Source organism: Equus caballus, chromosome 9 (assembly GCF_041296265.1).
Source record: "Equus caballus isolate H_3958 breed thoroughbred chromosome 9, TB-T2T, whole genome shotgun sequence".
Classification (NCBI taxonomy): Eukaryota; Metazoa; Chordata; class Mammalia; order Perissodactyla; family Equidae; genus Equus; species Equus caballus.
The window spans coordinates 89,150,001-89,162,022 of NC_091692.1; the positions used below are offsets into that span (position 1 = coordinate 89,150,001).

At 53.2% G+C, this 12,022-nt stretch overlaps 1 protein-coding gene across 2 annotated transcripts in view; it reads left to right on the plus strand.

Annotated features, from left to right (window-relative positions):
• The first annotated feature begins 11,556 nt into the window (after window positions 1-11,556).
• Window positions 11,557-12,022, plus strand: part of CCN4 (cellular communication network factor 4) — a 36,889-nt gene continuing 36,423 nt past the window's right edge. Inside the window, exon 1 of one of the 2 annotated variants that reach the window (XM_023648989.2) lies at window positions 11,557-11,903. In XM_023648989.2, the coding sequence (XP_023504757.1) occupies window positions 11,835-11,903 (69 nt within the window). In that variant the 5' untranslated portion in view covers window positions 11,557-11,834. The remainder of the gene's footprint in view (window positions 11,904-12,022) is intronic. The other variant, XM_001498799.7, reaches the window with a different exon arrangement.

A 12,022-nucleotide genomic window follows, 5' to 3' on the forward strand; every position in this document is an offset into this window, starting at 1 on the left:
ACTTCCACAGTTCATGTCTTGAAGTCCTAAGTCCCAGTCCTTCAGAACGTATTTAGAGATAGTCTTTAAAGAGATGATGAGGTTAAAATGAGGTCACTAGGGTGGGCTCTAACCCACTCTGACTGTGTCCTTACAAGAGGAGATGAGGACACAGACACACACAGAGAGAAGACCACGAGAAGACACAAGATGATGGCCATCTACGAGCCCAGGAGAGAGACCTCAAAGAAACCAACCCTGTGACACCTTGATCTCAGGCTTCTGGCCTCCAGAACTGTGAGAAAATGAATTCCTGTTATTTAAGCCCAGCCCTGGGTCTGCTGTACGCTGTCATGGCCGACTCACACTGTGTGGGCTCCCCGAGCCTCAGCTTCCCCAGCTCTACAACGGGCATCCTAATACCTGGTGTCGTGAAGTTATTGTGAGAACAGAGTAAGTCATGAATTTGAAAGTGCCTGGAATATGGGAGATTTCCCCAAATTCGACTTCCTCTCCCTTTCCTTTCTGCGACCCATCGCTCACGTGCTCTGTGTTATTGTTGAATGGCAGTCCACGGAACGGCTGGACCACTGTTGGTTTAAACACTCACCTTCCGTGGGGCATTTGGGTTGTTCCCAGTTTGGGGCTGTTGCATAGAAAGCCGCCGGGAGCGGCCCTGGAGGGCTTTCTGTGCAAACACTGTGTTCTCCTTCCTCTGCGCTGCCCCCTGCTTCCTCCTTCCTTTTCTTCTCCTCCTCCTCCTGCGTCAATTTCTCTTAAGTTGGTTTTGTTGCCCTGGGGCACAGACGGGGAGGTTAACTGCATTTTCCAGTCTGCGGCTCGCTGGCTCCCGTCAGTGCTTCCAGACTCCTCTCTCGGTCATCTCCTTCTCCTTCCTCCCATTCTCCTCTCCCTCGCAGCCCTGGCAGCATCTCTAGCATGTATCTTGAATCCATACGTGTACTTGTAAAAAGAGGAGTGTGACCGTGTGCATCTGTCTTTAATTCACAGCAGTGGTGCTGGCCAGATGCCTTGTTCCCATTTCACATCTTTCATTCAACTCTGAGTTGTAGCTTCTTTCCCTGTTGCTCTGTGCACATCTGTGTGTGGTTTCTGACTGCCACACGGGACTCCACGGTATGCGTCATGCGCAGTTTATTTCCCCGTGTTCCCAAGGTGGACACCAGGTGGCCTCCAGCCCCTCATCACTACAAGCAAAACCTGGATGAACGTCTTCCCATGGATCCCTTTATAGTCCTTGGGAAAATGGCTCCGGGGCATATACACAGGAGTGGGGTTGCTGGGCTGTAGGACATATGCTTCTTCTATTTCATTTACTTTATTAAGCACTGCCAGATTGCTCTGCAGAACGGCTGCCCCAGCCTACACTGGGAGGGAGTGCGGCCGCACAGGCTTCGTTTTGAGTGGATCATCTCCAGGAAGCAGAGGAAGTGGTGGACGTGGCTTTAAGAAGGCAATGACTCCCAGCTCTTGGTCCCAAGCATCCAACAGTTGACAGAGAGGACCACTCATGGCAGACACCCACATTCCCCATCTAGAGCTTGGGAGAACTGGAATATAGCAGAATGTCATGTGTCTAGCATGTTTTTCTCTCTAGAACAAAGGGTGTAAACCAGCAGGAGGGGTGTGTGTGTATGTGTGTGTGTGTGCGCGCATGCGCATGCTTCTACTGTGGTCCTGAAAGGAATCCTGTCCTTTGTAGCCACAGGGCAAGATTTCTGAAAGCTGAACCCAACAAATCCTGAGGTGGCTGAATTATAACGCAAATTCAACTCACAGCCTTGTAAGGAAGGAGGAATAGGGAGAATGGGACCCTCAATATCGAGATGGGGACACATGGGCGTATTCCGATGAATCTGAGGACTGTGAACTCCCCAGTTCTATAAGTCTCCTTCTCGAGTTGAAACAACCCTCGCTCCCCATCTGAGAGGGTAATCTTCCCCTGCCTGTAGAGTCTATTATGAAATGCCCTGAGCTAGCAACATCCAGGGTTGTAGGTCCACCCCAAGATCCACCTGTACCACCTCTTACTTCTTCTAGATTTATGACCTGTTGCGATTTCCAGCAGCTCTAGGGGATATGATCTGTCACCTACCAAATTCTGCCAGTTTATATCAACAGGCACCTGGGTCATATACATTCAAATGATTCATAAGGATGTTGGATGAGGGTGAGAGGAATGTGATATTGGATCAGGCCTTATTTCTTGATATGAGCTCATTATCTAGAAATTCTGGATTCAGTGAGTCTGCTCAAGCGACTAGGAGTGGTTCTAACTGTCTGTTTGATAGTCACTGAAACCTGGGCCCCAAGGTGGCCAAGATGGAGTGAAGTTGAAATGCCAGAACTTCCTTGGTGTTCCACAGTAGACTTAGGGGGATTGGATTTCTGGACTAAGTTTTTGATATAATTGTTCACCTGCGCCTGAGTTATACCCCTAGAAGTTTCCAGAGGACACGCCCTTCTCCAAGCCCTTGGGATATATACTGGTGAGCATCCTTGAAAGTGTCTGCAGTGGACGTCCTCTGCCAGCCAGTGCTGACAGTGGGAGGCATCCCATCAAATGGGCTTCTTGAATTTAATGAGGATGATGGAGTCCAAGAGTGGTACCTGCAGAGCCTGGGTGGATGTGGGTATCACAGTGGGCCACAGGGTCAAACCAAAACCTGATGGCTGATTAGGGACTGTTCTCTGACCCCCTCCCCTCCACCACACACTCCCTCCTCCCAGATGCTCACTGGCCCAGTTCAACACTCATTTGTGTAAACTCTAATGCCAGAAATTCCACAAACAAATTCCTAAGTGCAATAAATGGAATCCATTATTCCCATGACATTTGTGGTGGCTCTTTTTTCCCTCATTGAATCACGAGTGATACAGAAGCTTCCTGGACAACATAAACCCTGAGCAGAACCTTGCAGAGTGAGTAAGAGTTTGCAGCAAAGAGCCTGCCGTAGGGCACCTGGGAAGAGCCGGGGCACAGGGTGCAGTCGGCCCCGTGGGAACTCCAGGGGCTCCAGCCTGGCCTGAGCTGAGAGAAGGGAGAAGGTGTGTGTGGTGGGAGATGAGGCTGGGATGTAGTCAGAGATGGTCTTGGGCACAAGGTTAAGGAACTTGGTCTCTCGTGTCTAGAAAAACCCCACTTCCTACTGGAGCTCTTAATAGTCTCCCTTTCTCCTGAGCAAACACAACAGAGACGCGTCACTCGAACACAGAGCCATGTGGCCTCAAAGCTGCAGAGTGGAGGCCTCCTCTTCCTTGCACAGATGAGGAACTGAGGCCTGGGGGTGGCGCTGATCTGCCCAACTCCCCTTAGGAAATGGTGAGCAACTGGACTGATTCTCAAAGCCCAGCTCCCCCGTGGGCCAGCCAGGAGAAGGCCCCAAGTTCCACCACGGCCACTGCCCTCTATCTGTGTGTCCAGCCTCAGCCATCAAAGTAGACACCCGGCTTGTCTCAAGATGGCCACTCTCCTGGGGGAGACACTATTCCTGGTGACCCTAGGTCACAGGTCCTGCGTGCTGGCAGTGGAGGTGGTGAGACGTGATAAGGTTGTCCATTTATTTTGAAAGTGGAGATAACAGGGTTTACCAAGAGAGAAACAGAAAGGAGTGGGTGGAGGAGATTCACATTTATTGAGTCGTCGTTATGCCCCAGGCATTAAACTCAGAGTTTTCATCGATGTCACGGTGGTGGGCTAAACGGTGACAGCCAACAAGAAACGTCCACAGAACTCCAGAACCTGTGAATGTGATCTTATTTGGGAAAAGCGTCTTTAAAGATGTAGTTAAGTTGAAGATTTCAAGACGAGATCATCCTGGATGGTTTGAGAGGGCCCTGAATCCAATGACGAGTGTCCTTATAAGAGACACACAGAGAACAGACACGTGGAAAGAAGAGAAGTTCATGATGGAAGCAAAGACTGGATTCAAGCAACCACAAGCCAAGGAATGCCTGGGGCCACCAGAAGCTGGAAGAGGCAAGGTGAGATTCTTCCCCAGAAACTTTGGAGGGCGTGCAGCCTGGCCAACATCTTGATTTCTGATTTCTGGACTCCAGAACCATCAGGGAATAGATTTCCGTCATTTCAAGCCACCAAGTTTATGGTAATTTGTTAAAAAGCCCTAGGAAACCAACACAGTTGCTTCATTTCATCCTCACGACCCCCGGCAGCCCATCTTTTCACCTCATTTTGCAGATGAGAAATCAGAGGCTCAGAGAATGTAAACAGCTCCAAAGATGAATTGCTGGGGGAGCTGGAATCGGATTCAGATGGTCTGCATCCAAGGCAGGTGCTTGCTGCCTCCACCCTATTCCTCAGCGCGGGCTCTGAGGAAGCCCTCCCACAGATTCACCAGGAAGTGTTCATCCAGCAGCAAATTTGCAAGCCCCCCCCAGCAGCACTGACTCAGAGCCTCTGGGTTGCCATCCTGGGACTCTGCACGTTTTAAAAGCTTTCATGTGAATCCCATGCCCGATTACTTTTGAGAAGGCCTAATCAACACTAGGCTTCCTCAGAGGCTGGTTGGACGCCAGGAGCTAAAGAGTGAAGACAGTCCCACCACCGGCCTGACCTAGCCCCCGCCTGGCTCCCGGGGTGTGACTCAGATGCTGGGGTGTCTCCTGGCATAGTGGTTTTCAACAGGCATTTCTGATGTTCCTTCCACAGGTGCTTTGGGAAGCCTTGGTGCCAAGGATGAGGGTGACATTAGGCTCTTTTCCACAGCAGGGAGGCCCACTGCTTCCCCGCCTGGAGCCCTGCTTCCTTCCTGCCCGCTGCCAACCCAAACCCAGCACCACCTCCACGACCCTGTGTGGACCCAGCTCTTCCGCCCAGGACTCCAGAGCCTCCTGCTCTGACCACTTGAGAGCCCACGAGCCCTGAGGGCCCCTTGTTCAGAGAGGTATAAACCTGGCCTGGGCACCAGCATTCTGGGGTCCAAACCCCAGCTCCACCCCTCACGTGACTTTGGGTCATTACTTACCTCTGTAAACCCAAGTTTCTGCCTCGGTAAAATGTGGATGATGTTAGCACTGCCTCACCCAGTGGCCCTGAGGGGATGAATTAAAACATGGGGAGGGATTAAAACAACAAGGAGATCCCACTACACACCTATTAGAATGGCCCAGAGCCAGAACATTGATGACACCAGTGCTGGAGAGGATGGGGAGAGTGTGGAGAAACGCTCGCTCATTCACTGCTGGTGGCGATGCAAAGCGGTCCAGCCACTTTGGAAGACAGGTTGATGGTTTCCTACAAAACTAAACATCCTCTTACCGTATGACTCAATCATCACGCTCCTTGGTATTTACCCAAAGGAGCTGAACAGTTATGGCCGCACAAAAACCTGCACAAGGATGTTCATAGCAGCTTTATCCATAATTGCCAAAACTTGGAAGCAACGAAGAAGTCCTTTAGCAGGTGATGGATAAGTAAACTGTGGGCCATCCAGACAATGGGATATTATTCAGTGCTCAAAAGAAATGAGCTGTCGAGTCATGAAAAGACGTAGAGGAACCTTAAACGCCTATCACTAAGAGAAAGAAGCCAATGTGAAAAGGCTACAATGGTATGATTCCCACTATATGACATTCTGGGAAAGGCAAGACCCTGGAGACAGTGAAAGATGAAAGGCTGCCAGAGGTTGGCGGGGGGTAGGATGAATAGGCAAAGCACAGAGGATTTTTAGGGCAGTGAAAATACTCTGTGTGATATTTTAATGATGAACATATGCCATTACACATTTGTCCACACCCATAGAATGTACACCAGCAAGAGCGAACTCTGATGTCACTATGGACTTTGGGTGACTATGATGTGTCAACGTGGGTTCATCCTTGGTAACAAACGTACCACTCTGGTGAGCGATGCTGATAATGGGGAAGGCTATGCGTGTGTAGGGGCAGGGGGCATGTGGGAAATCTATGTATCTTCCTTTAAATTTTATTGTAAATCTAAAACTTCTCTAAAAAAATAAAGTTTTTAAAAAAACCATGGCTAGGGTGAGCAGCCAGCACAGGGGAGCGGCCAGTGAAAGCTTCTCTCACAGCGATCTGAGACACAGAGAGGCACACACTGTCTTTGATTTAATACTCAGAAAAGCCCCACGAGGTAGACAGCACTGTCCTCTTATAAGGTGAGGGAGCTTTATTTTTATAACTAACATCTATTGAGTGACTATTGCATGCAAGGCACAGGGCCAGCTCGCAAGGGGCATGGAGATGAAGAGTGTGCTGTGGTCCTGGAAGATTTTCCCTGCCACCACCCACGGCAGCTACCTTGCATCCAGCCAGGAATCCTCAGGAACGACCGGCTGGACACAGAGGCAGAGGCCGTGCTGGAGCCCCACGGCAGAGGAAAGGGCTGGGCCCCGAGGCGAGGGTCGGAGGCTCATCAGAACTGGGCAGCAGAAATACAGTGGACCTCAATGCCCTGCAAACCCAACCACTACTACTGGCAGGGACCACACGGGTGACTCCCACAGACAAAATGTGGAGCGGGGAAACCGAATAAAAGAGCATGAACTGCCTGCTTCCGCATGCACGGAGCTTCAGAGCAGACACAGTGACAGTGAATCCACCACGATGGAAGTCATCGCTGTGATTTCTGGACGTGGGTGTCAAGTGAGGACAGGGGCACGAGGAAGCCTTCCTACCCTGATCTCGGTGAGGGGCACACGGAACACTCAAAGCTCATGTGTAAAATTTACCAAGCTGTACACTTAAGATTTGTGCATTTTCGCATCTGTTAGACTTTAATTGTTTTAAAAGAAGAATGAGCAGCCCACGTGTCTGTCTGAGATTGCCCATGGAGCAGGCAGAGCCTGTGGGCCCCATGCCCTGGTCTGGGAGGCCTGGAGACGCGAAGGATGCTCCAAGCCAAGGGCCCCCAGAGACCCTACAAGTTCAGGGCAGGAGAGGGTCTCCGGGAAAAGAGCTCAGGACGTATTTGCTTCTGTTCCAAAGCAGACTGTGGTGAGCTGGCCTTGCCTTCGCTTTAGAAGAGAAGCCCCATGAGCTGCCAGGACCCTTGAGGAGTGAGTCAGACCAGGGGGCACTGCTTTCTCTGCCCTGTCATCATCATTCCTTTTTCCTCATCTGCTCACACCCCCCAATTAATTTCAGCAAAGGGTCCCACAGAAACACTCGCCCTGAGGCCTGGGAAGACTAGATTTCACGGGAGGAGGCAGGGACAGTGAAAAAGGAGGGACACTGTGCTCCAAACCACAGCCATGCTGAGAAGGGGAGACTCAGAGGGAGCCAGCGGTGGGCTCAAGGTGACCCAGGCCGGGGACCCAGACAGAGTCCCTATGATAGAAAGCAAAGAAGACTATTAATAATAACCATTCATCCAGCATCTCCCACGTGCTGAGCGCAGACTCAGTCTTCACCACAATGCTAGGAGGTAGATATCGTTGTTACCCCCATTTTACAGACAGGAAAACTGAGGCTCAGGGACGTGAAGTGGCTCCCCTAAGATCTCCCAGCTGGTATGTAACAAAGCAAGAGTTTGACGCAGGCCCGCCTGGCCCCAAAGCCCTTGCTTTTCCCTCCACCTTCCCAGGTGAGAAGTGGGAGCTCCTGGAGGTGGAGGTGAGCTCTTGCCCACATCAGGCATGCCTCAAAAGAAGAGTAGCAAGCAGAGCAGCTGGAGGGGGCTGCCCAGGGGTTCCAGCCTCCCTGAGTGGACCTAGCTGTTTAGGCTGGACCTGAGGAGAGTCACCCCGACCCCTTGGCCTCTGAGCAGACCTGGAGCCCAAGGTGACCCCTCAGAAGTTCCTCCATTCTTGCTTGGGCCCCAGGAAGAGGGGCAGAGCCCCCTGCACCACTGAGCCAGCCCAGCAGGACGGCAGAAGGCAGAGCAGGCCCACGTCCATCCTCCTCTTTCTTCCGAAGCAGCCAGGTTGTTCAGCAGCAGTGGCGTCTGCCACCCAGGCAAGGGTGCGACGTGACATCTGCGTAGCCCCAGGAACTTGCATCACGGACCGTGTGGGCTGCGTTCACGTTCACGGGACAAACCAATGACAAACAGGCTGCAAGCAGATCGGGGACTTCCTGGGCCCCTGATCTTCTGTGCATCTGGCTCTGGTCAAGGCAGCCTTCTGTTTGGCACAGGAATGCTCTCGCCTGGCCTCTGTTCTCGAACCCCCTCCACCAGCCCCTCTCTGGAATTTATTTGCAGCTGTTCCGGGAGGTCTGTGAGAGAAGGCGCAGGAAGCTGTGCTCGGGCTGCAGGAGGACAGACACACAGCTGGAGGCAGGGACCCCGCCAGGCTGGGAGAGGCAGGAGGGGAGGCCCGGTCTCCACTGGGAATGAGGCCCCAGCCCAAACCCCACCTCTGCCACAGCGTCCCTGACCTTCGCCATGCACATCTGAAGCACCTACTGTGTGTAAGGCGGGAGGCAGGACACAGACATGACCTAGTCCAGACCCTGCCCTTGAGGTGCTCCCAGCACGGAGGCCAGGTAAGAGTATTCGTCATAGATGAGGAGTTTTGTGGAGCACTGACTACGTGTCAAGCTTGATTAGTACACCTTGACACAGCGCTCACTCTGCGCCAGGAGCCGTTCAGAGCGATCAGTACCCTCTCATACCCATTTTAGAGACCAGGAAACCAGCACACAGAGAGGTTATGTAACTTCTCTAAAGATACACAGCAGATCAGTGGCAGGAGGCAGGAGTCCAACCTAGGCCTGTGCAGGCAGCACTGAACCATCTGCCACACAGGAATGACATCAGCTATGGTGACAACGAACGAGGAGGCCTGAATCCCAAAGAAATCCCCCAGCAGGCCCGTAAGGGGATGTGTCTGGGCCTGTTGGTGCAAAGGCGGAGGGAACGTGAGGACCCCTCAGTAGGGAGATGGGATGAGGGCGAAACTGAAGATTGCACACTGGGGAAACCGAGGCAACAGCAGAAGCCACACACCAGGAAGCGGCAGCCAGAGAGATCTGAAGAATGTAAGACTGAGTGGAGAAAAGGAGACTGGATGGAGGCCACAGCGTCTTGCCCTCCACCTACGGAAACACTCACGGGTGTGCAGAGCTCCGAAGCCCAGTCCGTGGTCTCGAACCTGCACTCTGCTCCGACTTCAAGCAATGTCCTTTCGTCTCTGTGCCTCGATTTCCCCAGATATAAAGCAAGGGTGATATGAGCACCCACCTGCGAATGACTCAGAGCAGCGCGTGCTCCGAGCGTGATTATTAAATTAACAACCGCACCACATACATAGTACACACAGACAAACGGGGCGAGTAGAAGACACAGAGCCTGCGGTCTGGGGAGAACGGAGGAGAGTCGTGGGAAGCAGAGGGAAATAGGAGTGGGCAGATGGATGCTAAGTTCGGAGGGGGCTCTGTGCAGGCTTGGCAGCGGGCCACGAACCCTCTGCAGCATAGGTAGAAACAAATTACCCGCGACATTGGAAATAACAAACGCTGTGATGCCCCTGGGCCTCAGGCCTGGGAAAATGCAGGCCATCACCCTCAGCCCCACTCGCACATTCCTGCTATCTCTGGGCTTGCCAGGACCCTGCCCAGCTTCCTCTTTCCTTTACTCCCTGGCTCACGCTGTCGGCAAGCGGATTCTGAACCTACTGGGGGCTGCGCATTCTTCCCGGCACCTTGGGGAGCGCAGAGCGGCCTGAGAGACGTGGACATGTTTACCTCCCCTCCAGGCATTCCCTCCTGCCTTCACCGACTCGTACATCCCCTCACCCCCTCATGCATCTGCTTGGTTCATCCATTTGGCCATTCACTGTAAGTCTGTAGAGAGGAAGATGTGGGGCTGTCCTGCCCTCGGACCTCACAAGCTACGTGGGAGACAGTCCATAACTAAACAATGGCCACTGGGCTGGGGGCTGAGAAGGAGGCAAATGGGTTATTGAGCTAGAGACCAACCAGGGGCCCATTTAAGAGGAGTGATCAGGGAAGAGGGACCTGGATGTGGAAAACTAAAGACGCGGAGCCCATCCTGGGAAGAAAGACCTGGGAAATGGCAGATTCCCAACAGTGGTACCACCTCCTCACACTCATCCATTCATCCGTGTGCCCATCCACGTGTCATTTATTCACTTATTTGTCTAACACGTACGGCAGCTTGGTCTACCTGAAAAAAAATCATGTTGGAGCCACACAGGTTTGAGTTCTGATTGCAATTTTGCCATGCCCTAGCGGGATGGCTGGGGGAAGTTATTCGATCTCTACGTGCCTCAGTTTCCTCTTCTGTAGAGCGGGGATGATGATATCTAGCGGGAGACCGGGTGTGAGGGTGAACTGAAATGAGGATTCGGTGAGATAACAAGGGTTCCCCGGAACATGGCGGATGATCCCTAAATGGCGGCTATTGTTCCCTTCACCACCAGCCGGTCTCTTAGAGATTGCCCAGTTCAGGTGCCTGGTCCTGGACCACCACTCTGGTCTGTATACTGACCCCAGCCATACACCCAGGCTGCATCACAAGTTCCCCCAAGATGCCTACCCCCTGACACAGGATGGACGTAGGACAACCCACTCGTGCCAGCCTAGGCCGCAGCCCATGCTGGCCTCTTCATTCACAAATACTGGGACACACCTAATTGTCTCCTTCGGGCCTCCTGACAACCCTATAGGGTAGGCACTAATGTGACCCTGTTTCTTCAAATGAGGGAAACTGAGGCACAGAGAGATTGTTGGTTGTCCAAGGCCCACGAGTAAGTGGCAGGGCTGGAGTGGCACCCCAGGCCTTGTGCCTCCTGACCCACTGCCCTGTCAGGGTCACCGTGTCACCTTTCTCCAGGTTTCGCTATACTGCAAATAGCAGCAGCCAGTGGGGCCAGCGGGGCTGTCAGAGGTTCTAACAGCAGGTATGAGCAGTCAGCATTTCCATCATGCTTTGGGCATCTGTTCCAATTGCTCGTCACAATCAGATGTCCTAAAACCCATCCCGGCATTCTCCGGGGTCCTCGTGGCTCCATCACAGAGCATCAAGAGGCTTTGGCAGGTCAAGCTGGCTTGGAAGTGTCCGGTCCTGACCCTGTGCCCTGTCAGGGTTCAGAGACTTTGGTTTCAGCCCCAAGACTGCCACCAAGTTTGTGTCCGCTCTGAAATCGCCTGGCGTCTCCGTGGGCAGACCGCTCCAGCACCAAAGGGCCTGGCGGCTGAGCAGGCACAGGGCACTCCCGCAAAAGGCTCATTTACAGGGATGAGAACATGAGCCCCAGAGCGGAGCTCATTTGCGAATTCCTATCATTTCTAGATCGCTGCCCTTCGAGCCATCCTCCTTTGCTTGCAGCCAGGGAGGGAAGACTGAGAGATGACAAATCAAAACCAGAAGTAGGAGCAGCCCGAAGAAATGGGAGGGAGGTTCCTTTCCCAGTTGGGAGCCCTTTCGAAGCCCCCCCGCCTGCCTGCCAGCCCGGCCCCGTAACTCTATCTCCCCCTCCGCCCGCACCCGCCACCGTCTCCCCCTCCCCAGCTTTGTGAAACACCCTGGCAGGCTGACCCCAGCTCCTTCGGTGAGAATTCACCGCCCCCATGTGAAATCACAGCCCTGTAACTTTCCCTTTAAGAACTGTCAGAGCTGGGGAGGCCAGCCAAGCCCAGGCTGGAGGTGGGGACAGAGGGAAGGAAGAAAAAAAGAGAGAGAGAGGCAGGAAAAGTTTTTTCAGAGGAAAATGCAGGGCTTGTCCTTAACCCTGACGTCAGATCTTGCTTTAATAAAACCCCCCAAAGGCTGCGGGAAGAAGCATATCTGGTGCTCCTCATGGGCCAGGCCAGTCTCGGCCCAGCTCCCCCGAGAGGTGGCCGGATCCTCTGGGCTGCTCGGTCGATGCCTTTGCCACTGACTTCCAGGCATGAGGTGGTTCCTGCCCTGGACGCTGGCAGTGGTGACAGCAGCAGCTGCAGGCAGCGCCCTGGCCACGGTGAGTCCTGTCTGGAGGGGCTCGGAGAGGGGCCCCAGCTCCCTTCTCCCCCGGGCTGCTCCGTGAGTGGGCAGGATGAGAGGGCCCAGATCGGACTGGTGGGGAAAAAGGCGTGGCCC